Source organism: Urocitellus parryii, chromosome 13, assembly GCF_045843805.1.
Source record: "Urocitellus parryii isolate mUroPar1 chromosome 13, mUroPar1.hap1, whole genome shotgun sequence".
Classification (NCBI taxonomy): domain Eukaryota; kingdom Metazoa; phylum Chordata; class Mammalia; order Rodentia; family Sciuridae; genus Urocitellus; species Urocitellus parryii.
The window spans coordinates 66,559,004-66,582,430 of NC_135543.1; the positions used below are offsets into that span (position 1 = coordinate 66,559,004).

At 45.5% G+C, this 23,427-nt stretch overlaps 1 protein-coding gene across 1 annotated transcript in view; it reads right to left on the reverse strand.

Moving 5' to 3' along the window:
• The window catches only part of Ippk (inositol-pentakisphosphate 2-kinase), a 54,205-nt gene that overhangs the window by 6,665 nt on the left and 24,113 nt on the right, over window positions 1–23,427 (reverse strand). The window contains exons 7-11 of the mRNA XM_026406939.1: window positions 19,531–19,589; window positions 17,335–17,407; window positions 13,987–14,260; window positions 11,696–11,846; window positions 10,853–10,955 (exon numbers count right to left, since the gene is read on the reverse strand). Of these exons, the coding sequence (XP_026262724.1) occupies window positions 10,853–10,955; window positions 11,696–11,846; window positions 13,987–14,260; window positions 17,335–17,407; window positions 19,531–19,589 (660 nt within the window). The remainder of the gene's footprint in view (window positions 1–10,852; window positions 10,956–11,695; window positions 11,847–13,986; window positions 14,261–17,334; window positions 17,408–19,530; window positions 19,590–23,427) is intronic.

Genomic DNA, 23,427 nt, shown 5'->3' on the forward strand with positions numbered 1-23,427 from the left:
TAGGGCTGGGGAGGTGGCTCAGTGGTTGGTGTCAGGTTCAATCTCCAGGCCCCACTCCACCAAAAAAAAGAAAACCTAGTGATAAAAAGGAACTGGCAGGGTTGGGGCTGAGGATGTGGCTCAGCGGTAGCGCGCTCGCCCGACGTGCGTGCGGCCCGGGTTCGATCCTCAGCACCACATACCAACAAAGATGTTGTGTCCGCCGAGAACTAAAAAATAAATATTAAAATTCTCTCTCTCTCCTCTCTCACTCTCTTTAAAAAAAAAAAAAAAAAAAAAAAAGGAACTGGCCTTACAAGTCTTCACTGGCCTCAGTGCTGATAACAGATCAGAACCCCTTGAACCTTGCTTCATGCAGCAGGAGGCTCTGCCCTGGCCAACCTCAAAGCTACCCCTCCCCCAGGCAGGTGTGGGGAGGACCAAAGAACAAAAGAGTGTACTCCCTCCAGGTGAGGCCCTCGCCCCAGAGGGAACACCAACTCCTGTTCTCACACCCTCTTCAGGTTTTATACACAGCAGACACCAAAAATCCAGTCCAAAAGATCTGAGCCAAATATAAAAAAAAAAGGTACAAAACGTTTATCATGTCCTTAGTGCAGCTATAAGCCTTTCTAACCAAGATACAAATCCGAAATGCTACAAGATTCTCTAGACTTAAAAACTAAAGAGCTATTACTTGATATAGTCCTAATCCAAAGACCATGGAAGATGGGGAGAAAACACAGGCAGCATAAAACAGTATCAACACAGAATAACTAAAGTGCCAGAGCTCGACAGACCAAGAAAACTGCCCACAAGAGGCCCCAAAGTGATGAATATATAAACATATACGTACATATCTCCTATCAATACAGCCTTTCTTATAGAGGGTCTATGAGATATATATATACGTATGAAAATATGATTAATCTTACTACTAGTCAAAGAAAGTAACAATGAAAATCAAATTAATGTAACAATGAAATGCTTTCTACTCTTCAGATGGGCAAAGTTGTGCCTCAGGCATGAAATGAAAGGACACATTTTCCCTGTGAGTGGGGCTGGAGCAGGTAACTTGGGTCCAACTCTTCTGCTGAGGCCAACTACAAAAGCTCAACAAACTATCAGAAACCTCAGACTGAAGCAGAGCTGAGGTGGCAGAGGGGACGAAGGCACTTGGGTCTGCTTTCCAGGGGAGGGCTTTCTAATTCTGGAGGGTTGTCTGAGAGACACTTTTCACTACCCTCCAGGACCTTGGGGACAGTAACCACGATGAACCCCATCCTAGAGTTAATGTGCAAATAATGCTCCTTTAAGATGAAACTGGGGACTGGGGTTGCGGCTCAGTGGTAAAGGGCTTGCCTCACATGCATGGGGCACTGGGTTCGATCCTCCGCACCACATAAATAAAACAAAGGTGTTGTGTCCATCTAAACTGAGCCAAAGTCGACAGGCCCTACTGGGAACTGAAGCTCGACTTCGAAGAGGTCAATCATCAAAACTAGATTAAAACGACTCCGGCTTACTAGAGCTTCTGAGGCCTCTTGGCAGAAGCAAACCTAAATTCACTCTGGAAAAACATGATCCAAGGCTTTAAATTATTTCTAAAATAATTGCAAATATAGTTTCTGGCACATAAGAAAAAAATATGCAGGCACAATAAAACAGAACAACGCAAATGTAAACCAACAATAAACACACCAGGGGACGGGCAAATGAGAATCTCCACACTTTCCACTCAGTTTTGCTGAGAACTGAAAAATGCTCTTACAAAAAAAAAAAAAGTAAACCTACAATAGTGGACTCCCACTCCAGGGACTCCAGCTGTGGCGCCAGACACACATGCTGCTGTGTTCAAAGGATACAGACAAAACAACTCAGAGGACAACTGGAAACTATAAAAATGAACCACTTAGAAACCCTAGAACAAAATTTCATATTAAAAATTCAACAAGTAGTTTTAACAGCATATTAGGAAAAACTGAAAAGGCTGACACAGTGGTTGATGGGAATAATTTCAACAACTGTTAACAATGAGCATTTCTCCTAACCAGCAATTTCCTTTTGAAAGTGGAGGATTACAGCTATGGTCACGCGGAGGGAACACTGTTCTTAAGGCCGCCCTCCACAGGTGGGGAAGGAGCCAACCCAGCACTTGGCACAGAGGAGCCCACTGACCACCGTGGCTTGAAGGATTTTCCACCTTTTCTTCCAAAGCAACAGCAATTCCCACATTATTCACTTTTTATAGTTAAAATGCTAACGTTATTGAGCAAGTAAAAACACTACCATAACCCTAGGGTTGTAAACCTAGCTACCCCCAAAGGCATAAGCCGGACAAAGAAGGTAATCTGCAGGCAGGGAACAAAGCAGAGATGACAGTTATCCAAACTAAGTAGATACCTTAAAAAGAAAGAAAATGCTAAAGAGGACTTCTAAACTGGAAGACAAATCAAAAGAAAATATCCGGAATGAAACGTGAAATGGAAAATATAGAGGAAAGGGTGCAAGATGGTCTGACACACACACAGTTAGAATCCAGGAGAGAAAGTGGGCAAAAAAAATCACGACAAAGGACACAAGTTTTCCCCCAATGCAGACAGACATTAATTATATCTATTAAAAAAAAAAAAAAGCCCCAAAAAGGAAAAAAAAAAAGCATTTATAATATCATTAAATACAATCAGAATCCACTAAAGGAAACATTAAAAGGTGTTCTTCAGACAAAAACTAAGTGACCCCATGGAAGCTAAGATGCAGGGCAGAGCGGAGGGCAGCACATGGGTGGACAGCACATGGAGCAGGGCAGAGCGGAGGGCAGCACATGGAGCATGCCCGGAGAGCAGCAGCAACCCCGGCTCCTGGAGCGGACGCGGAGGTGTCGACACAAGCAGCAGCAGAAGGCACCCAGGAAGCCTGCACTGTCCACGAGGAGGGTGAAACGACTAAATCCTTGCTTGCTACAACAGCAGGAAAAGCACTAACAGAAAAGTAAAGGGCTCATTCCCAACTAACAGAGCAGGAAGAAGTTATCCAAACTAAGTAGAAAAAGAATGATCAAGGTAAGAATTAATAAAATCGAAAATATACGGTAGAGTATCAAGGTAAGAGAATTAACAAAATCAAAAACCATCATAGTATAAAAGGATCAAAAGTTAATTTTTATGAAACTGACAAAACTAAAACTTTTGAGGACTGATGAAGAAGACAGTGTCAGTCTGTCCAGGCTGCCATAACAAAATAAAGTAGCTTATAAACAGAAATGTCTCACCCCCCTACCCTTCCCCCACATACTGGAGATTGATCCTGGGTTGATCCAGTACTGAGCTACACAGGGTCTCATTAAATTGCAGAGACTGATCTTGAAGTTGAGACCCTCCTGCCTCAGCCTCCCCAGTTACTAAGATTACAGTTGCAAGCCACCACACCCAGTAGAAATTTATTTCTCTCAGCTCTGGAGGTTTAGACATTGGCTCAAGGTACCATCAGATTTGGTACTGGCAAGGGCTCATTTCCTCATAATGAGCTGTCTTCTCACTCTATGCCACACAGTGGGAGGGGCTGACTAGCTCTCTAGGCTTCTTATGTGAGGCACTAATCCAAGTCATGAGGGGCTCCAACCTCATGATCTAATCACCTCCCAAAGCCCCACTTCCTGACATCACCACGGTGGGAGTTAACGTTTCAACATACGCCTTGTGGGGCAGGGTCACAAACAGAAAAAAGACACAGCATAAAAATAAATACCAGGCATAGGAATGAAAGAACATTTTTCTGATCCAATAAAACATTAAAAGTATTACTCAGAAAACCATATGCCTTATTACTGAAAATGCAGATAAAAGAGACAAATTTTTAGATAAAGGAAACCTACCAAAACATGAAATAGAAAATCTGAAACTGAAGCAGGGTAAGGTGGCACATGCCTGTTAATCCCAGATACCTGGGAGGCTAAGGCAGAAGGACCAAATTCAAGGCCATCCTGGACAACTTAAAAAAAATCTCAAAATTTTATGTCTCAAAACCTTAAAAATATTTAAAGGCCTGGGGGTGTAGCTAAGTAGTGGAGCACTTGCCTACCATGCACAAAGTCCTGGGTTTTATCCCCATGTACCATAAAAAATAAAAATGAAAAAAAAAATCTATTAGAACAAACTGATGTATTAACCACATTAAGAAGAAAAAATTATATGATCTTATCAACAGAAACAAGGCATTGATAAAATTCAACATCCACTTGACCAAAAATAAAATTTAACAAATTTGATAACATTGTATTTTTAAAAATATTTTTAGCTGTAGATGGACACAATACCTTTATTTTATCTATTTATTTTTATGTGGTGCTGAGAACTGAACCCAGTGCCTCACAATGCTAGGCAAGCACTCTACCACTGAGCAACAACCCCAACCATCTATTTTAAAACAAAAATCCTACACTAAATAATAGTAAAATTCTCTTTGAAAGTCATAACAAAATCAAAATTCCCACTATCACAAATTAACTATATACCCTGAAGCAAACAAATAAGTGAAAAAAGGATTAGAATGGAAAAAAGTTAGGGGCTGAGGTTGTGGCTTAGTGGTAGAGTACTCGCCTAGCATGCCTGAGGCACTGGGTTCAATCCTCAGCACCACATAAAAAAATAAAATAAAGAAAGGAAAAAAATTAAATTCAGAGATTATGATTACATACAAGAAAATCCAAAAGCAACTTAGGTTATTAGTGAGCAAAGTTGATGGATACAAGATCAAAATAAAAACCCAACCAGATGCCAATATACCCTAAACATTTTAAAATGAAGTTATTTTCAAAGATGCCATTTATATCTAAAACTATCAAACATATTTAAATAAACCTAAAAGAAAAATAAGATCCTTCTGAAGAAAACCAAAAAATATATTTTATCACTAATAACACTTAAAAAAATGGAAAACATCTGCATTGAAAGGGTTGGTACTGTACAGACACCAACATCTGCCATCCTTGAATTACATACAAACTAACCAGAAGCCCAGTTCATGAACTGAACAAGGTGAACGAAAACTGATGTGGACAAGCAAGAGGTCAAGTGTAGCCGAGGCATTTTTTAAAGCCAAAACATTCTTGGAGAAGAAATGTAATATTGTGAAATATATATTAGGCCTTTGTTCCCATTTCTGGGCACACAACTCCTAAAACCCTTGGAATCTGTAAAGTGATAAGTGTTTTTTTGGCACCAGATGAGTTGGCTGATGGTTGGTCGTTGGAAAGACCACAACAGGACTACAGTTAGGACTTTCACAGCACAAATCTCCAACATCTGGAGAGGGAACAGGGACTGAAGGTTAAACAGATCACCAAAGGCCAGTGACATAATCAATCATGTCTGTGTAATAAGGCCTCCATAAAACTGCCAATAGTCAAGGTTCTAAGAGCTTCCTGAAAAGTGGTACCTCACCCTGTGCGTCTCAGCACCTATGTCCTTTGTAACATCCTTTATAACAAACCAGTAAACATTTATCTGAGTTCTGTGAGCCACTCAAGCAAATTAATCAAACCCAAGGAAGGAACTGTGGGAGCCCCAATCTATAAGATGGTAGAAGGATTCCTTCCACCAACTTTAAAGATGTACTAGACTACAGTGTCCAGGACAATTCCATACAAAAAGATAAGACTACATCATGCCATTCCAAAAACAAATCACAGATGATTGCTCACCAAAATGTGAAAGGCAAGGCATAACTTTTTTTCTTCCTATGCTGGCGACCGAACCCAAGGCCTCTTGCTTGCTAAGGAAATGCTCTATCACCAAGCACACCCTAGTCCCCAGAATAGAGCCTTGAGGTTATTTATTTGGTACTGGGGATTGAACTTGGCCACATTCACACCCCCCAGCCCTTTTTTTTTTTTTTTTTTTTTTTAAAGAGAGTGAGAGAGAGAGAATTTTTAACATTTATTTTTTAGTTCTTGGCAGGTACAACATCTTTCTTTGTATGTGGTGCTGAGGATCAAACCCGGGCTGCACGCATGCCAGGTGAGCACACTACCGCTTGAGCCACATCCCCAGCCCACCCCCAGCCCTTTTTATTTATTTTGAGACAGGGTCTCACTAAATTGCCCCAAACTTGTGATGCTCCTGCCCCAGCCTCCTGAGTAGCTTGGATTACAGGCATACACCAAGCACCTAGCCCCACAATAACATTTTTGAAGAAAGTTATCTTTAGGAGTTTAGGGTAAAAAGACTTGTTAACAGAAAAAAGGCTGGCAAATTGAATTTCCTTAAAATTCAGAACTTCTCTTCTTCTAAAGGACTCCATTAAACATGAAAAGATAAGTTAAAAGTGGAAGAGGCTATCTGTAGCACATAGACCTGACAAAGGGCGTCTACCCAGAGCGTACAAGAAACTCCTGCAAATCAATAAGGACAGGACATACAGCTCTACAGAGACTTAAATGGTTACTTCACAAGCAAACAAAATCCAGTAATATATGAAAAGGTGTTTGATCTCACCACGAGACATTACTACATACCAGAATGACTAAAATCAGCAAGATGTACAAAAAACAAAGTACCAGAGTGTGGTGCACAGGTCACTCCCCACCTGTTGTCAGGAACGCAGCAGGTAAAGCTGTTTGGCAGGATCTACTACAGCTAACATCACTCTGGCCTAGAAATCCCGCCCCCAAGGATGGAGTCAATAAAGGAGTGCATACATGTCAAGAGATCAGTGTGAGAATGCTTGCTTCCCTCGGCTTTATTCATAGCACCAGCAACACAAACGTCCACAAACAGCATGGGAAAACTGCAGTCTCTCCACTCACGGATCACTATGAAGCAATGAAAACGTGGCCGAGCAGGCACTCACCAGGGTGCATCTCAGAAATGGTGTAGAGGGAAAAAGAAAACACCACTACCACAAGACACAAGAGAATACATGTCTGTGTAATGTAATCCATGTAAACTCCAACAGGACAAACTACACCCATCGGGATACCAATCAGTACAATGCAGTACAATGCGGTTTAGCCAGGGCACCAACAGCGACTCCAGGCAGCTGCCTGTGTTCTATTGTGGCCCCACAAGGGTTTGTTTTGTGACAAATCACTGGACTGTACATTTTTCTTTCTGAGCACTTTTCTGATTATGCTACATTTCATGATACAAAATGAAACAGAAGTTTATAAAATTAAAATCAGAAGTTTAAATACCAATAACTTCTCAGTGTTGGTGAGGGTAGAGAAAACAGTGTCCTCAAGTTGCAAGAACGAACCAAATTAATAAAAATCTTTTGGGTGGGATATTGTGTTAGAGTCTATCAAAATAACACAACAACTTTAGTTCTAGAATCTGACAAATGTTTATGTGCATAAGGGTGAAAGTACAACATAAATACTGACACTAACAGTAACAAATTAAAAACATGTAACGATGGTATAACTGCACAAGAGAAGAGGCAGGGGTCTGCAGGACTTCAGGAGCCCTTCTACAAAATGAGAGACCCTGCTAAGGCTTCTTTTCCCATAGTGCTGGCTTGCAGAGGTAAGAGAAATCCCCAGTTCAACCTCTCTTCTCACTGATGAGATTTTAAAGTCTTATGCTAAGTGAACAAAGTCAGACACAAAGGACCAGCTATTAAATATCCCATTCATACGTATTTTCTAGAATAGACAAATCTCTTACAGAGGACAGAAGGTAGTGTGGTAGTAGCTTAGTGCTAAAAGGAGTGGGCAAACAATGGGATGATATCCAAAGTGAGGCACGTCTCCTAAAATTAACTGTGGTGAGGGCTGCACATGTGTGAAAACAGTAAAATCACTGCATTGTGGACTTAAAGTGGGTATGTTATATGGCATATAAATTATATCTTAATAAAGTTGTTATAGAAAAAAGTAGAAAGGTATAAAAAGCTCAGGCAGTGATGATACTGGTCAAACCATATGGATAAATCTAGACAAATATGTGTATAAAGTAATACTTTAAATTGGTTTAAAAAAATAACAATGGCTGGAGGTACAGCTCAGTTCATCCCTAACACCCAAAAGAAAAAAAGGGGAAAAAAGTGTTTTGGGGTTTTTTGTTTTGTTTTGTTTTAGTTAAAAAAAAACAAAAATACAAACAAAATACCAGATAATAACTGCACACATGGTGGGAGAGCTAAATGAATTGACATCCCCCAAGTTCCACACTGATGTGGGGGAAGGGGTGGTAAATAATCGATCAAGCTTAGATGTGGCCATTCACAGTACAGAAACAGAAGGGATAACTTCCAAACCAGTAGAGCAAAAAAAAAAAAAAAAAAAAGCAACAGTGCAGCAGGCCTCGAATAGCACCTACCACCTATTCCTATGAATACAATTCTCCTGGGACACAGAAGTGCTCGTTTGTGTCCCATCAGTGGCTACTTATCAGCTACAGTGGCAAAGCTGAGTAGCTGTAAACAGAGACATCAAAGCCTGAATCATCTGTGGCTGATCCCTGCTCCAGACACTACGTGACAGCCAGAGATACCAAGGACTGCAGTGTCCTGAGCAATGAAATTATTATTCTTTCTCCAGAAGCATAAGGTTCAATTAGATAAATAACAGGAAAAAAAAAAAAAACTTCTGTGGAATGTTCTCGATCCACTCCCCAGCTTCAGCATCATAACTACCCTCTCCAGACTCAGCTGCCAACACCTTAGTCCTTAAAAAAAAACAAACAAACAAGAGGAAACCCTCTCATGCCAACACTGGAAGACCGCAAGCCACACTTCCCAGATTTTCCCAATTGTAGCATTTTGCAAAAACTATAGTCCAATATCATGGCAAGGAGCATGACCTTGATTAAATCCATGACCTCACTCAGGTCTCCCAGGCTGCATATACATATGTGTTTTATCATGTGTAGGTTTGTGCAGCTACCACCACAGTCAAGGTACAGAATAGTCCCATCACCAAAGGGATCCTGAAGTTTGACCTTTTATAATCATATCCTCTCTTAAATCCCAGCAACCACTAATCTGTCGTTTCAAGGATGTTACACATGTGGAATCCTGCAGTGTGCAGCCTTGAGGAATCCACTCTTATCACTCAGCAAAGCTCCCTGGCCATCCATCCAGCTGCTATGCAGATGAATAGACTGTTCCTCTTTCCTGCTGAGAAGTTCCAGGATGACTGTACCACAGCCTGTGCACCCAGGACGTTTCCAGTTCTTAGCTATTACAAATGAAACTGCTGAGAACATCCCTGTACAGTTTGGGGTGAGCATAAGACCTCATCTCTCTGGACACTGGCCCAGGAGTGCAGGTACTGGGCTGCATGAGGGTTGCAGATTTGGTACCGTTGATCATTTTCCAGAGAGGTGGTGCCATCCTCCAGCCCCTCCAGCACTGCATCCAAGACCCAGTTTCTCTGCACCAGCATTTAGTGTGTCCCGATGGACAGATTTCAGCCAGATTAGGACAGCTGAGAAATGACTTGCTTTAGTCTCTGACAACAAGACTACATCTGAAATTGAAAAATTAAAATAAAACTTCAGGTAATACATGTATATAGTTGCTAGGAGATTGGAAAATAGAAATATAAAAGAAAGTTCTGTGTCTTCTATTAGAAGAAAAAAAGGAAAGGCAATACTGTTGTTTTTTCTAGGCTGATGTACCCAAGCTGTCAATGCTGTATGGCAGCTTTATCCCAACCCTGAGGTTCTCCTCTGGGACCTTCCCCTACCCTTGCAGGAGCTTTGCCTCTGACTCAGCTCACAACCCTGTGGCCCTGGTAGACATCCTCAGCTTCCTCCTCATTCTACAGCTGTGGCCATAGGCAATGAAAGCATTAGGGCTCTGTCAAGGGTGGGAACCAAGACAATTCCAGGATGCGTCAGATTAGGTCCTGGCCCATCACACACCAGCAGGAAGGCAGCACCGCACTTCACTCCCTGAACAGAGGAATTCGTCACCATTTGAGCAACCTAGTAAACCTATGTCCCCTCTTAGAATACAACTTTAAAGACAAAAAAAAAAAAAAAGGTGACCTTATAAAATATTGAAATATTTTTTAAAGAAATGAATTCTAGAGGCTGGGGATGTGGCTTAAGTGGTAGCGCGCTCGCCTGGCATGCGTGTGGCCCGGGTTCGATCCTCAGCACCACATACAAAACAAAGATGTTGTGTCTGCCAAAAACTAAAAAATAAATATTAAAAAATTCTCTCTTTCTTTAAAAAAGAAAAAGAAATGAATTCTAAAGTACACCTCAGGAAGTGATCTGTGGAGGGGGAGGGAGGCCTGGCCTCTCCTAGTGGCTGAGACTCAAGTCCTGCCTACCCCATGAGGTCATGCCACTTTCAAAATGGATGGAAATGTTAAATTTCAGGTAGATATCAGTGAAAACAAAGATGCAATCTTCTTTCTACCTAAGTTCATAGAACCCTGAATTGCCAGAATTTCACAAAACCAGAGAGTACAATCAGGCCTCCTCTGAGAGAGCCTTTCCTGGGCTGCCTGTGGCCTGGGTAAAAAGAGCAGCCGTACACAGTCTTGGGTGTGGTGTGGGCCCTGCCCCTGGCCAGGCCTCAAGGAGAAGGATGGTTGGTGTTGAGTCCATTCTAAAGCTGCTGTAAAGTGATTAAAAGTGGCCACCCTGGGCCATGGTCCCAACCAGGTGGCCCCTCAGGACAGCACTCACTAGACCCTTCCTTTCACCTGCATGGGCTGGGGCAGAAACTGAGCCAGGAGAAATATTCCTTGGACATTATATGCACCAGCATTTAGTGGTCACTGGCCTATCTAGGGGAATCTGTGGTCACTGTTTTTTCAGAGTTTTCTGCTGTTGCATCCAGGGGTAGGAGTGGGAAACCCCCAAGTCAGGGCTGAGAGCCTCAGGAGCACACAGTACCTCCAGATGGGCCCACTCACCTTCGTTAATGCAAAGGCCACTGTCCCATCATCCTCAGTGGACAGATCAAGCAGCTTCTGGTAAAAGGCTTCATCATAAGGCCCATCTATTTGTAACATTTTTCTGAAGAGAACAGCACCAAAAAAAAAAAAAAAAAAAAAAACAGGATGACAAAGCTACCTGGAAATTATTTCTTAGATTGCTAACACATTCTACAGCATGTAGCAGAATTTAACAGTCTCACAATTCATTTATAGGGCACCCAACGGATCTACTTCTTCCTCATATTAAACCTGGTTCTGAAGCATTGAGGTCTGAAACAACCCAGCAAGACCAAGGCCCAAGGAGCCCTGAGGCTAGGCCCTCTCCAGTTACGCACAGAGGTTCCAAAGGCAGCTAAGGAGGCAGGAGGCAGACCCACCCCCATCTGACACTGCAGGGCCCCCAGTGCAGGCACAGGGACCCAGTTTCAGCTGACAAGAAAGCTTGGGGACTCAGGGGGGCAGCCGCAGCCATTGCTCCACACAGCAGCCCATGGAACGATACTGCCCTCTACAGGCTTGGCCCTGACTCAGGATTTTGAATAGTTGGGTTCACAGATATGCTGTGCTTTCTTTTACTACAAAGAGGAGGTAAAAGAAAAACCACGGATCTAATTCATAAAACCAGTAATCTCATGCCTGGGTTTCTCCTCACAAGGTACTACATTCCCAGCAGGGCTACGGCGTGCACTTGAGTGCAAGGGGAAATAGCCAGCAGGCATCGTCCTCCAGGAGTTAGGCACCAGGTGGCTTGTTCTATCCTTGAATTGGGGAGACCTTGATCCCTGGCCCACCAGAGCCTCCCCTCATGTCCAGCCTCACCTCTGCTCAGGAAACTCCTCCAGATACCGCTCAATCCGATTGTACAGAGGGTAGAGGCCCTCGATGTCCAGAAGGTCCAACATCTGCACCTGGAGGGTTTTGTACAGAAGACAGCCCTTCGGTAACCCCGAGCGCTCTGGGGTGTTTTTTCCTACCAAGAACATCAGGGGAAAACGAGAGCAGGTTTATTATCACACTGAAGACTGAGGGAGGGAGACACAGGTTGGTGCAGACTGCAGGGCCCACCCTGGGCTCAACTGTGGAGCACCATTGCAGGCGAGGACTGGGCCCTGGCCTGGCGCTGAGGGCAGACCATGACCACCTCAGAGCCATGGGGTCAGAACACGCTAGGACTGTGCTGGCCACACCAAGCCATGCATAAAGGAAAGGACAGGAACCGAGCATCTCACTCTGTGCCTGTGCTCTCCAAACACACTCTCCTCCTCAGAGCATCCACTGAACCCCACACTCACCCCAGAAATCCCTTATGATAGGCCCAACTGCAAAAGATCATGTTGACATTCCCAAATCTGAAAGACCACAAAGGACAACCGAGACCCCAGAGTTAAGAGCCATAAATTCATACTGAGAAGGTGAAGCTTGGCTGCCCTCAGAACAAACTCAGAACTGGCCAGGCAGGGCCAGGGACAGTAGCCAAAGCCACTGACAAGGACATGATCTCAAAAGGGACATTCAAGGAGACAAAACTCCACTCAACACTGTGTATGCTGACACTGCTGCCCAAGCCTGGAACACACCAAATCCCACCATCTCCCAGAAGGGACCAGCCACAGGTGAAAACAGGGCAGGCAACATCCATGCAGGGAAGAGCCGTGGCAGGCCTGCATTAGGCTGCCCATCAGGGTGCACTTGCCAGGCAGGACACGGGAGTAGCTGCTCACAGGGTCCCCCAGGAGGCGTGTTAAATGCCAGTGAATATCTACCACAACAGCAGGGCAATACAAGTTGAAAAAAATGCACTTGTTGATAGAGATTTATGTTAAATAAGAAAAAAAAAGTTGCAAAAGAACATGTGGAGGGAAATACTGAGCATCGAAATTTATGCCTGTTTGCACACAAGTGTCCCCAGGTCTGGGAGAAACCCAGGCACCAGGGAGCCTCCTCTTAGAAGACCCCAGACCATCCCAGTGGCTGGCAGCCAAAGGTCCTTCCAGACACACTCTACAGCTGTGAGCCCAGAATTTTCACAAAATCTTCTAATAGGAATTGCTTTTATGACAAAAATATACCCAATTAAATTCATCTGTGGTAAGAAAAATTTGGAATGGGGGCAGCAAAGAAGGCAAAGCCAAGAGGGTTTCTGTTGGCATAGGAGCCACCTGCCACCTTCAACTCTTAGCAGGTCTCAGTGGTTTCCCACAAGACACACAGCTCCATCTCACTAGACGTCCATCACAACAGGCCACAGGCCAGCCTGATTCAGCTTCTTCCTGTCTGAGGAAGGCAACCTGGACCCAGAAGCCAGTGAGCGTGCATCTTCACCCACAGTTCTCAGGTCCAGCCCCGTAGGACTCCTGGCCTCAGTTCTCAAGGAAGAAATAGAGACCCCACCCACAGAGTTACAATGAAGATCAAAGGGATAATGGAGTCAAAAACATGCTGCAGGGACTGGGGTTGTGGCTCAGTGATAGAGCACCTGGCTAGCATGCGTGAGGCACTGATTTCGATCCCGGACACCACACACAAAAAACAAATTCTGCAAATACAAACATATGGATGTATTCCTGAGAAAAACCCTACATCACAAATATGTCCTGCGAATTTTATTTATTTATTTTTTTAGTTATAGGTGGACACAATATCTTTATTTTATTTTAAATATTTAGTTTTTAGTTGCAGTTGGACATGATACCTTTATATGTGGTGCTGAGGATCAAACCCAGGGCCCCACATGTGCCAGGCAAGCGCTCTACCACTGAGCTACAGCCCCAGCCCCTTTTTTATTTTACTTTTACATGGTGCTGCAGATTGAACCCAGTGCCTCACGCATGCTAGGCGAGCACTCTACCTCCAAGCCACAACCCCAGTCCCATGTTCTGCAATTTTTACAAATCCAGCCACAAGATGAGAAAGGTAGTGTCCACTGGGCATGAGCAACAGGGCCACCCTGGGGAGCCCTGATCAAAGGGACCACTCCCAAGATGCTCTGTGATGCCTCACAGGGCCACGGACTTGGCTTTGTCGGCTCCACCACGGCTGCCCGCTGGGAGTGGACAGTCCTAAAACCCCCGTGGACACCCACCACCCACCTAGGGAAGGCCAGCTCCTACCTTGGCGCTGCAGGCTCCTGCTGAAAGGGCTGGCCTCACAGACACGTGGGCCCCGGAGCCCAGGCCTCAGTGCACCGACCCGCCCCTTGTCCGAGCTGCTCAGCAGCACCCGAGTGATGACATGTACCAGCTCCCGGATCACAGCTCGCGTGCAGTGGGGCCCACTGGCCAGGCCATTGGAAGGGAAGAAGAAAGGCTTCAGGTGATGTGCAAGCTCCCTCCAGTCAGCCACGGGGCTCCGGGCATCGCCACAGCCATAAATCAGCTCACCATTCTTCAGGCAGGAAAAAGAGAGAGGGAGACATGGATCCCACAAGCTAGTAAAAACCTCGGCTCCTGCAGGGACAAGGTCAGGCACAAGCAGAAGGCCCCAATATTTTGGATGGGCCCCCTGGGGTTGCTGCACACTCTGGCCTCTCTGGGAAACCTGCCCTCATGTGCTGTGTCATCAACCAAGAGGTGAATCCCACTGAACCTGAAAAGGAAGAGAAGTTCAAAAACTGAAAACCAGCGCCCTAGCCTACCAGACGACCTCCCCGAGCATGTACAAGCCACGAGCAGACAGCGCGAGGCATCAAATTCCCAAAAGCAACAGCCCATTACTCAGGGGCCCGAGCAGAGGCTGAGGCGTTGACAGAGTTGACCCCAGGCAACCCTGAAGCTGGAACTCCAGAGTTGCAGAAGCAAGACCCTAGGTGAGACCTACACCCTGAGAGTCCTGCCTTCCCACAGTCCAACAAAGAAGCTTCTTTGGCAACACTGTTCGGAGCTGCTTGATCTGTCCACTGAGGATGATGGGACAGTGGCCTTTGCATTAACGAAGGTGAGTGGGCCCGTCTGGAGGTACTGTGTGCTCCTGAGGCTCTCAGCCCTGACTTGGGGGGTTTCCCACTCCTACTCCTGGATGCAACAGCAGAAAACTCTGAAAAACAGTGACCACAGATTCCCCTAGATAGGCCAGTGACCTGACACAGGGGCTTTCACAGGACATATGATGTGTCTGGGGAAGGCCTGAGCCACAGCTGACCCCAGGAGCAGGAAGAGGCCCTCTGAACCTTATGCTTCATCTGTGTAAGTATGATGGGCACTCCTACTCCTGGAGTCCTCTCCTCATGGGGTCTGCTCAGTATAACTAACATGATACACAGGCAACAGCACCACCCACAGGGCCACATTATAAAAGGTGATGTGACTTCCATCTCAAGTCACTCATTCCTCACAAAACAGCAGCCACAGAGCAGCCCCAGGAGGAGCCCCATGCAGAAGGAACTAAGGCCATCAGCACCTACCAAGCTTTCAGATAAGACTCCCTGCCAGAACTAGCTACTACCTCAGGCACTGAGATCACAAGTAGCTCACAGAGGGCAATCCCCATCTAAGAGATGCGAGCAGGCGCTCCTCTTACTGTATCCCAGGGCCCCTCTCTGGGAGCACCTGTTTGGTATCCACACCCACTTAACCACAGGGACACACTGGGCAGTAGGCAAGGGAAGGCAGACAAAAGTGGAATCATAGGTGGCCAGCTGACGTCAGGGGCAGGGCCACTACTAGTGCCCACAGTGAAGCTAGTCACAGGTGGCTGAGGGACTTCTCACAGCAGGGCCTCTCCATCCAGCATTAGGATATCAGATGTGAAGGTCAATGGGAGCTGGGAATCCAGGTGGGCAGCTTTGTACACATGCAAATTCAGCTGCTCAAGGACCTCAGCTGGCATTTGGCAGAGCCAATGCCCTACGAAGTCCAGGGGGTGCCTCTCTGACAGTGTCCACACCCTGCAGGCCCCAACCAACGCCTCTCATCACTAGTATCCAGTGCAAGGTCACCAGCCAGGACCCAGGCTGCAGCTCCACACCTGGGACATCAGGGCCTTGGCCGTGTCCTCTCTTGCTGGGCAGGTCTAAAGAGCCACAGGGCAGTACAGGTCTAGGGTCAGAAACAGCTGCTCCAGAGAAACGGAGGGGCTTGCCACCAATCACTTACTGTGCTGCTGTCCTATCATTTCAGAAAGTCACTCCATCTCACTTGTCTCCATCCATCTTTGTAAACTATTGCCTTATCATCTGGATTTTCCCCTTCGAGTTTTATGAGGCAGTGACACCCTGAGTGAGGGCCTGATGGGGGTCAGAAACACCACCCTCACTAAGGGCTTTAAACAAACACCCCAAAGAAGGAAATTATCTTCAGGACTTAATATCAAGTTCCTTGAGTCTTTGAGAAGAATTAAAAATAAAACCTGCCTTTGAAATACATCTTCTTTCCTGGATTAGGGAAGGTGGAGGCAGGGAATAAAGGTGGGGCAGGGTAGTGGGACTTCTGTGTTAGACAAGGGAAATGGGTCAAGATCAGGCTGTCCACCCAGTTGTCAAAGGCACAGGACACACAGCAGCAAGAGGAAGGGCTTCCAGCTCACTGGTGACCTCTCCTAGATGGAAGCCTGGGGGTCGGGAGGCCCACAATCAGCCCCGCCACATGCAGGTCCAGCACCTACAATAGCCGTCTTAGAGGTTCAGCTCCTACAGGTCAACGCCATGGCAATGGAGACTCCAGGGACACTTTTCCAGCATAGGCACAGCCCCCACCTGCTGCCCAGGCCAGCCCTGCCCCCGACCTCACCCCCTCCCTCTCCGTCCCAGCCCTCCTACTCCTCACCCTGGGCAGCACTGCTTGCAGCAGGCCAGACCACCAGCCCACTTGGCTACAAGGAACTGCAGGCAGCTGTGCTGAATGGCGAACATTCCCTTGTCCCTAGGCTGTCAGGGCTGGGACAGTAAGAACTACAAGGCCTAGGGAATCTGCTTTTCAACAAGGAGCTCCCCAAATTACAAGGTCCCTAAATTAACCAGGAATAAAGGCACACAAGAGGCAGACACTGTGAAGCTGGCAGTTGGCACTCAGCTTACCACAAGTGCCCTGGCAGTCACCAGACCTGCGCAGTCGGTAGCCCCCGTTCTGGTTGCCTCCTCAGCCACATGGGCCGCCCACAGAGGAGGATAGTTGGGACAGTGCCAGGTATGTCTTTGTCCAGTGTGCGCCCTCTGGCACCTCAGAGAGGATGAAGACACATCCAGTATGGCTTCATTGTCACACACCCAGGGGACACAGACAACCCAGGGTCACCAGAATGTTATGCTTATGGACTGGGGCTAGAAAACAGGAAGTGCCTGGGGCTAGAAGATCTGTGTAGGTGGCAGGGGAGCGAGGACTCCAGGCACTCCAGGCAACGTCAGACTCTGAGGACCTGAGGCAGCCTAGCCCAGATGCTCCCATCTGTCATCACTGAACCTGTTGCCAGGAACAGAGTGCAGCGGATTCACCTCAAAACCACCCACAAATGGAAGCCGCTCTCACCTTAAATATCTTCAGGTTGTTCTGTGCCTCCTGCAGCAAGCTCTTCAAGGCAAAGTGCATCCTCTGCTTGTTTCTAAACGGAGCAAATGTTGGCACGCTTTAAGGGCAGCAGGAATAACCCTGACCTCCATGTGCACCAGCACCTGGCTCCCAGCTTAACTGGGAAACCCAGAGTCTGGGAAAGTCCAGTGACATCCTCCCCCACCACAGAACTGAGCATACATGGGAAGAGGGGGCTTGACCCTGGCCCCAAGAGATTTGAGCAACCCCAGCTGAGACAGGGGAGCAGGAGGCCAGGGCCCCACCAGCGTGTGTGTCCCCCACTACTGCTCTCCCACTGCAGTTTCCAAAGGTTGGGGCCGGCATTCAGGTAGCCACTTGACAGGTCATTGGGGAGCATGAAGAGAGGGGCAGAAGTCCTGGGACTCCGCATACTCTGACCTCCTGGGAGCTGAGGGCTGGGACTTCCCCCACGCTCTGCCCCTCACTTATCCAAAGACCTCAGCCTACCCCACCCCACCACCACTTAACCCCTGGGCCTCTTCTCCAGAGGTGCCCCAGCACTGTCCCTAACCACCCACTTGGGGTGGAGGCAAACCACCCCAGGCAAGGATGCTGAGCCCAGTCAGAAGGTCACCACTCTCCCTGGGAGGGCAAGCCAGCAAGATCCAAGCCCCCCACCCGCAGTCAGTCGGCTCTAGAAAGGCTGCATTCTGAACATTCCGGGAAGGCTCCCAAGTTGAGTTTTGACAAGTTATAAATTCTCAACAAAGACCTTTATCAATAACTGCTTCAAAACTCAAGAGCCTTGGCTGGGGAGCACTTGCCTAGCAAGCGCAAGGCCCTGGGCTCTAGCCCCAGCACCATTTAAAACAAAAACCACTTCTCAGCTTTTGGGTGTGGGGAGGATTCCCACATGAAAAATCAGCACATTCCCTGTGCTCTGGCAACTTAACACTTCATTTTGGACTTTTTAACTTTGAAAGTCTTTGTTCTGGAAGGTTTGCAGTAGCACTCAACAAAAAGTACTGCGGCAGTGCCCACAGGCACTGTGTGCTGGGAGCTGGCAGGGGACACAAGATGAGCACTGGGAGGCTGGGAGGCAAAGGAAGAACCAACACAGCCCTGCACCGGCCAGGGTCCAAGGAGGGAAGACGAGGTTGGAAAGGGCCTTGGCTTGTCAGAAAGGACAGCAGAGGCTCACAATCACACTCTGCCCTGAGGTCAACTTACTCACGGGACCAGCCCAAGTGGGGCAGGGCTGGGTTGCGCTGTTGTGAGACACGGGTACCATCCAGGCCCTGCCTCAGCTCTCCCTACGCCAGCCTCCTCCTGCCACCCCTCCACCCTAGAGCCTGACTGCTCCCTTGCAGCCCCTGCTGTTGGATGGACCCACCCCAGCCGCCAGTCACCACCACCTTCCTGACCTTAAAGGGCCAAGACTGGGTCATGTGCTACATGCAAGCTGGTACACGCTGGGTGCACAGCACAGCTGCAGGGCCGGAGTGCGCAGAGGAGGCCTGAGAGTCTGACCTCTGTCTGGAGGCTGACTTGCCAGGGCAGAAGCTGCTGCTGCAGCCTCAGCCCTTTTAACATGTGTAGACAAGCAAGAGGCCAAAGGTGTAGATGACCAGACTAGAAGGGTCTAAGGGTGGGGATGACAACGTGGCATGAGTAGAAGACAAATCTGGTGGGAACTTGAATGAAGGAAAATCAGTAAATCTGTGACTACTTCAAATTGTGAGCAGAAGGACAAAGCCTAAAACCCAAGTCCCCAGGGTTTCTCAGACACTGAGGGCAAGGAAAGCCCTATCAGAGTGGAGACCCCCCGGTCCCACCTCACTCCATACACCCCCACTCCTGACAGAACACCCCCCACCATGAACATCTCTCAAAGCTCCCTAAGCACTCCCACCTCAGACTACCTCTCACTGTCAATACCCCTTCTCATCTCACAAAACAGCCCCCCTCCATTCACACCTCACAGAATATTCCCACCGTCCTCACACAAGACCCGCCAGCTGCTCCTACCTCACAGAATACTCACCACCATTGACACTAGAAGAACCCCCCTCAGTTCCCCTCACAAGATACCCCCACCAATACTCCGCAGAACCCACAGGACCCACCCCACAGGATATCCCCTAGTGGGTCACCAACCCCACCTCTGGAGGGGAAAGGAGAAATGTCTCTTACCCCGAGTAGAGATCAAGGGGACAGTATTTACTTATCTGCTTCCACTTCCCAGTTGCTACCTGTTAAAACAACAACAGGGGGTCAAATGACTGGGTGTTTGCGACTTCACAGAGCCACCTCAACACAGAGCAGCGTAAGTGAAATGCGACCATCAGAGGGGCTGTAGACTTCTCCCAGAAAAGGCTCCAGGTGCATGACTCTCTGCAGGAGGGAGCCAAGGAAACATTCAGCCATCTCTGGGAGTAAGGTGACCACAGCCCAGGCCTTCAGTGAGCAGAGAAGAAAGCAGCAAGCACATGAAAATTACAGGGCTCATTTTTGGTGATAAGATTGATAAATCTTTAAAATTGTAAAGCCCAGTAATGGAGAGGGTGTTGTTAACAAGTAACTCCACATCACCAGTGGGATGAAAAATGGACACAACATTCTGTGGTGGTAATCAAAATGTAAAATGTGCATGCCGGGCTGGGATGTGGCTCAAGTGGTAGTGCGCTCGCCTGGCATGCGTGTGGACCGGGTTCGATCCTCAGCACCACATACAAAACAAAGATGTTGTGTCCGCCGATAACTAAAAAAATAAATATTAAAATTCTCTCTCTCTCTTAAAAAAAAAAAAATGTGCATGCCCCCAGGCTTGATAAATCTACAAGAAATCCTGAAAAACTGACACAGGACAAAAAGGTATAAGGATAAAATGTTGACTGCAGACTATCAACAACAGCAGAACCCTGAAACCAAAAGCCAAGAGCAAAGAAAGGACTAAAGAACCCACTCAGTGGGTCAGCACACAGCCAGCAATCTGCTGAATGAAGGAATGAATACATGTTATGCACCAGGCCCAGAAAGAAGTAGGGCTCAGTTCAACCGGCAGGATGATGCCTACAGTATGATGCCTACATTTCTCTTAAACTTTTTTTTTTATCTACATATCTATACATCCAAATATACACTGCAAAAGGCCTTAAAGAATACACAACAAATCCTCAAGGGTTATTTTAATAAAAATAAAAAATTAAAAAAAAAACAAGGACTTGGCAGAACATGTACACATGGCATGATCCAATTTCACCACGTAAGTGTGTGTGCACACACAAACTTTAGAACATGTTGAGAGAAACACATCACTTTCTTTTCCCTTGAATAATATGTTCATTTTGTTGCCACAGGAAAAAGTCTGGAAAGTTGTGTAAACTGACAATATGAGTTACCTTGGAAGGCAGGTGACCAAATCCATATGATGTCCTATTTTATCAGTTACATGACAAGGTATTGCTTCACAATTAAAAAAATATATATATATATTTCTTCAAAACCCATCACATAAGCTGGGCATGGTTTTTGCGGGAGAAAACTAGCAAAAATTTTCAATCAAAAATTTTAGAACTCTGGAAATTGACCAGAGATTTGCAATAATCCAAGAAACATTTATTCAAGAAAATCAGCCAAATCTAAGCAAGAACAGAGTGCTTTTTAGTACTTGAACTGCCGTATTCCCATCTCTCTATCTCTAGCTCCAAGGGTACCATGGAAACCACCTCTCACAATCACAGTGAACACCCCCAGTCTGGTAGCCACAGAGCGAGCAGAACAGGGCAGGTGCATCCCCAAAGACATGTTCGCAGAGGACCGTCACTTTCTAGCCCGTCTCTGGATTCTAGGAAGATTCCATTTGAAAGGACCTGATTCAAAGCTCTCTGGTACAGAAGCCCTTTTTCCTAGGGACATTTGTCAAAAATATTTAGAAGCAATTATATAACTTCACAACTTTCTCAGATGGGACAAACCACAGGCTAACTTAAAGCTAAAAACGAAAAAGAAAAAGTACGGTGTGGTGATGCACACCTATAATCCAAATGACTCAGGAAGTTGAGGCAAGAGGATCACAAGTTCAAAGATAGCCTCATTAACTTAGTGAGGCTCTAAGCATCTCAGCAAGACCCTGTCTCTAAGTAAAAATAAAAAAGGGCAGGGGATGTGGCTCAGTGGTTAAGAACCCCTGGATTCAATCTCTGGTACCAGAAAAGAAGAAAAACACAAGAAGGAGATGTACAAAGAAGCTTTGAGAAGCTCCAAATATCCCTGGCAATCTAATGAGTCATGAACAGGCTCAAGAGAGACCTGAAAAGGCCCTGAGCTCTTTCCTGAGCTGATGGCTCTGTGAAGTATAGGCTAAGGCAGAGCTGTCCACTGCCCAGCTGAGTGTTTTGTAGGCTTCAACAACAAAAACCCCCTTGGCAAAGACTGGAAGACTTACTGGATCTGAAGAAGATATCTATCAATTAACTTACTGGATCTGAAGAAGATATCTATCAATTAACTTCCCAGTAAGCTAAGCAAGCAGAGACTTCAAGGACCAAACATGACAAAGAATACAGACTTCACAAAATAAGCACAGAAAAGTCACTAAACAAAACAATATAAGCAGCAGTAATTAAAAAAAAAAAAAATTCTAGAAAGGGGGGAGAATCCAATTTCCAGAGTGGCCACATTACTTACAATGACTGTTTTCAACAAATAATCAAGAAACATGTAATGAACGGTCCATATGCAAAGAAAAAAGCAACTGATAGACTGTCCCTGAGGAAGCCCAGACACTGGGCTTACTAGACAAAGATTTAAAAACAATTTTAAATACAATTAGAGCTAAAGAAAGGCAGGGACAAAGAACTAAAGAAAACAAGGAAAATAATGTCTTAAATAGAGAATAATCAATAAAGAGCTAAAAATTACAAAAAGGAACGGAATATAACAGAATTTTAAATTCTGTTACTAAAAAGTGTAAGTAGCTGAGCATGGTAGTCCATACCTGTAATCCCAGTTATTAGGGAAGTTAAGGCAGGAGGATCATAAGTTTGAGGTCAGCCTTAACTCTAAGATCCTATCTCAAATTTAAAAAATAAAACAAACAGGACTGGGAATGTACCTCAATGGCAGAACAGTGCAAGACTCTGGATTTGATCCCTAGAACCACAAACTTTAAAAAATAAATTTTAAAAGAAAAGGAAATCAATAGGAAGAATAAGACATGAACAACAGTATAAGTCAAACACACCTAAATAGAGAACACACTCTATTCAACATTCTACTCAAGTAAACATGAAACATTCAAGTAAAAGCCTTAAATTAAACCACAAAACAAGCCTTGATAAATTTAAAAAGAGCAAAACCATGCAAACAATGTTCTCTAAACACAGTGCAGTAAAATTAGAAATCAGTAACAAACATGAGGAAAGGAGATATTTTTAATCACCAATAGATAAAGTGGAACTCAAAAGGGAAATCAGAAAATGAGATAAACAAAATGAAAAACACACCATACCAAAACTTAGAGGATGAAGAGAAAGCAGTGCTTACAGGAAAACCGGGAGTTGTAAACTTCTCTACTAAAAAGAAGAAAGACTCGAAATAGTAGCCTAACTTCTTAAGAAACAAAAAAGAACAAGTGAAACACAAGCAGAGGGAAGAAAACAGTAAGATTAAGTGGAGATAAGTGAAACAAAATAGAAGATGAACAAAACCAAAGAAAAGGAACAAAACCAAAAGTTATTTCTATGAAAAATTAAATATGACACAATCCTCTAGTTGGGCCACAAAAAGAGGAATCAAGTTACCAAAGTCATGACTAAAAAAGGGAATACTACTATCAACGCTGCAGAAACAAAAAGTAATTATAAAGGAATAGTAGATCAACTGTGTCCCAACAAATTAGACAAAATGAACAAATTCTTAGCAACACACAATGACCAAAACTGACACAAGAAACAGAACCTCCATAGACAGATAACAAGAGACTGAATCAGTAACAACAACAAAACTCTTGATAAAGAACCCCAGGACCAGATAGCTTCACAAGGGAGTTCTACCAAACATTTAAAGAATCAACACCACTATTCAAAC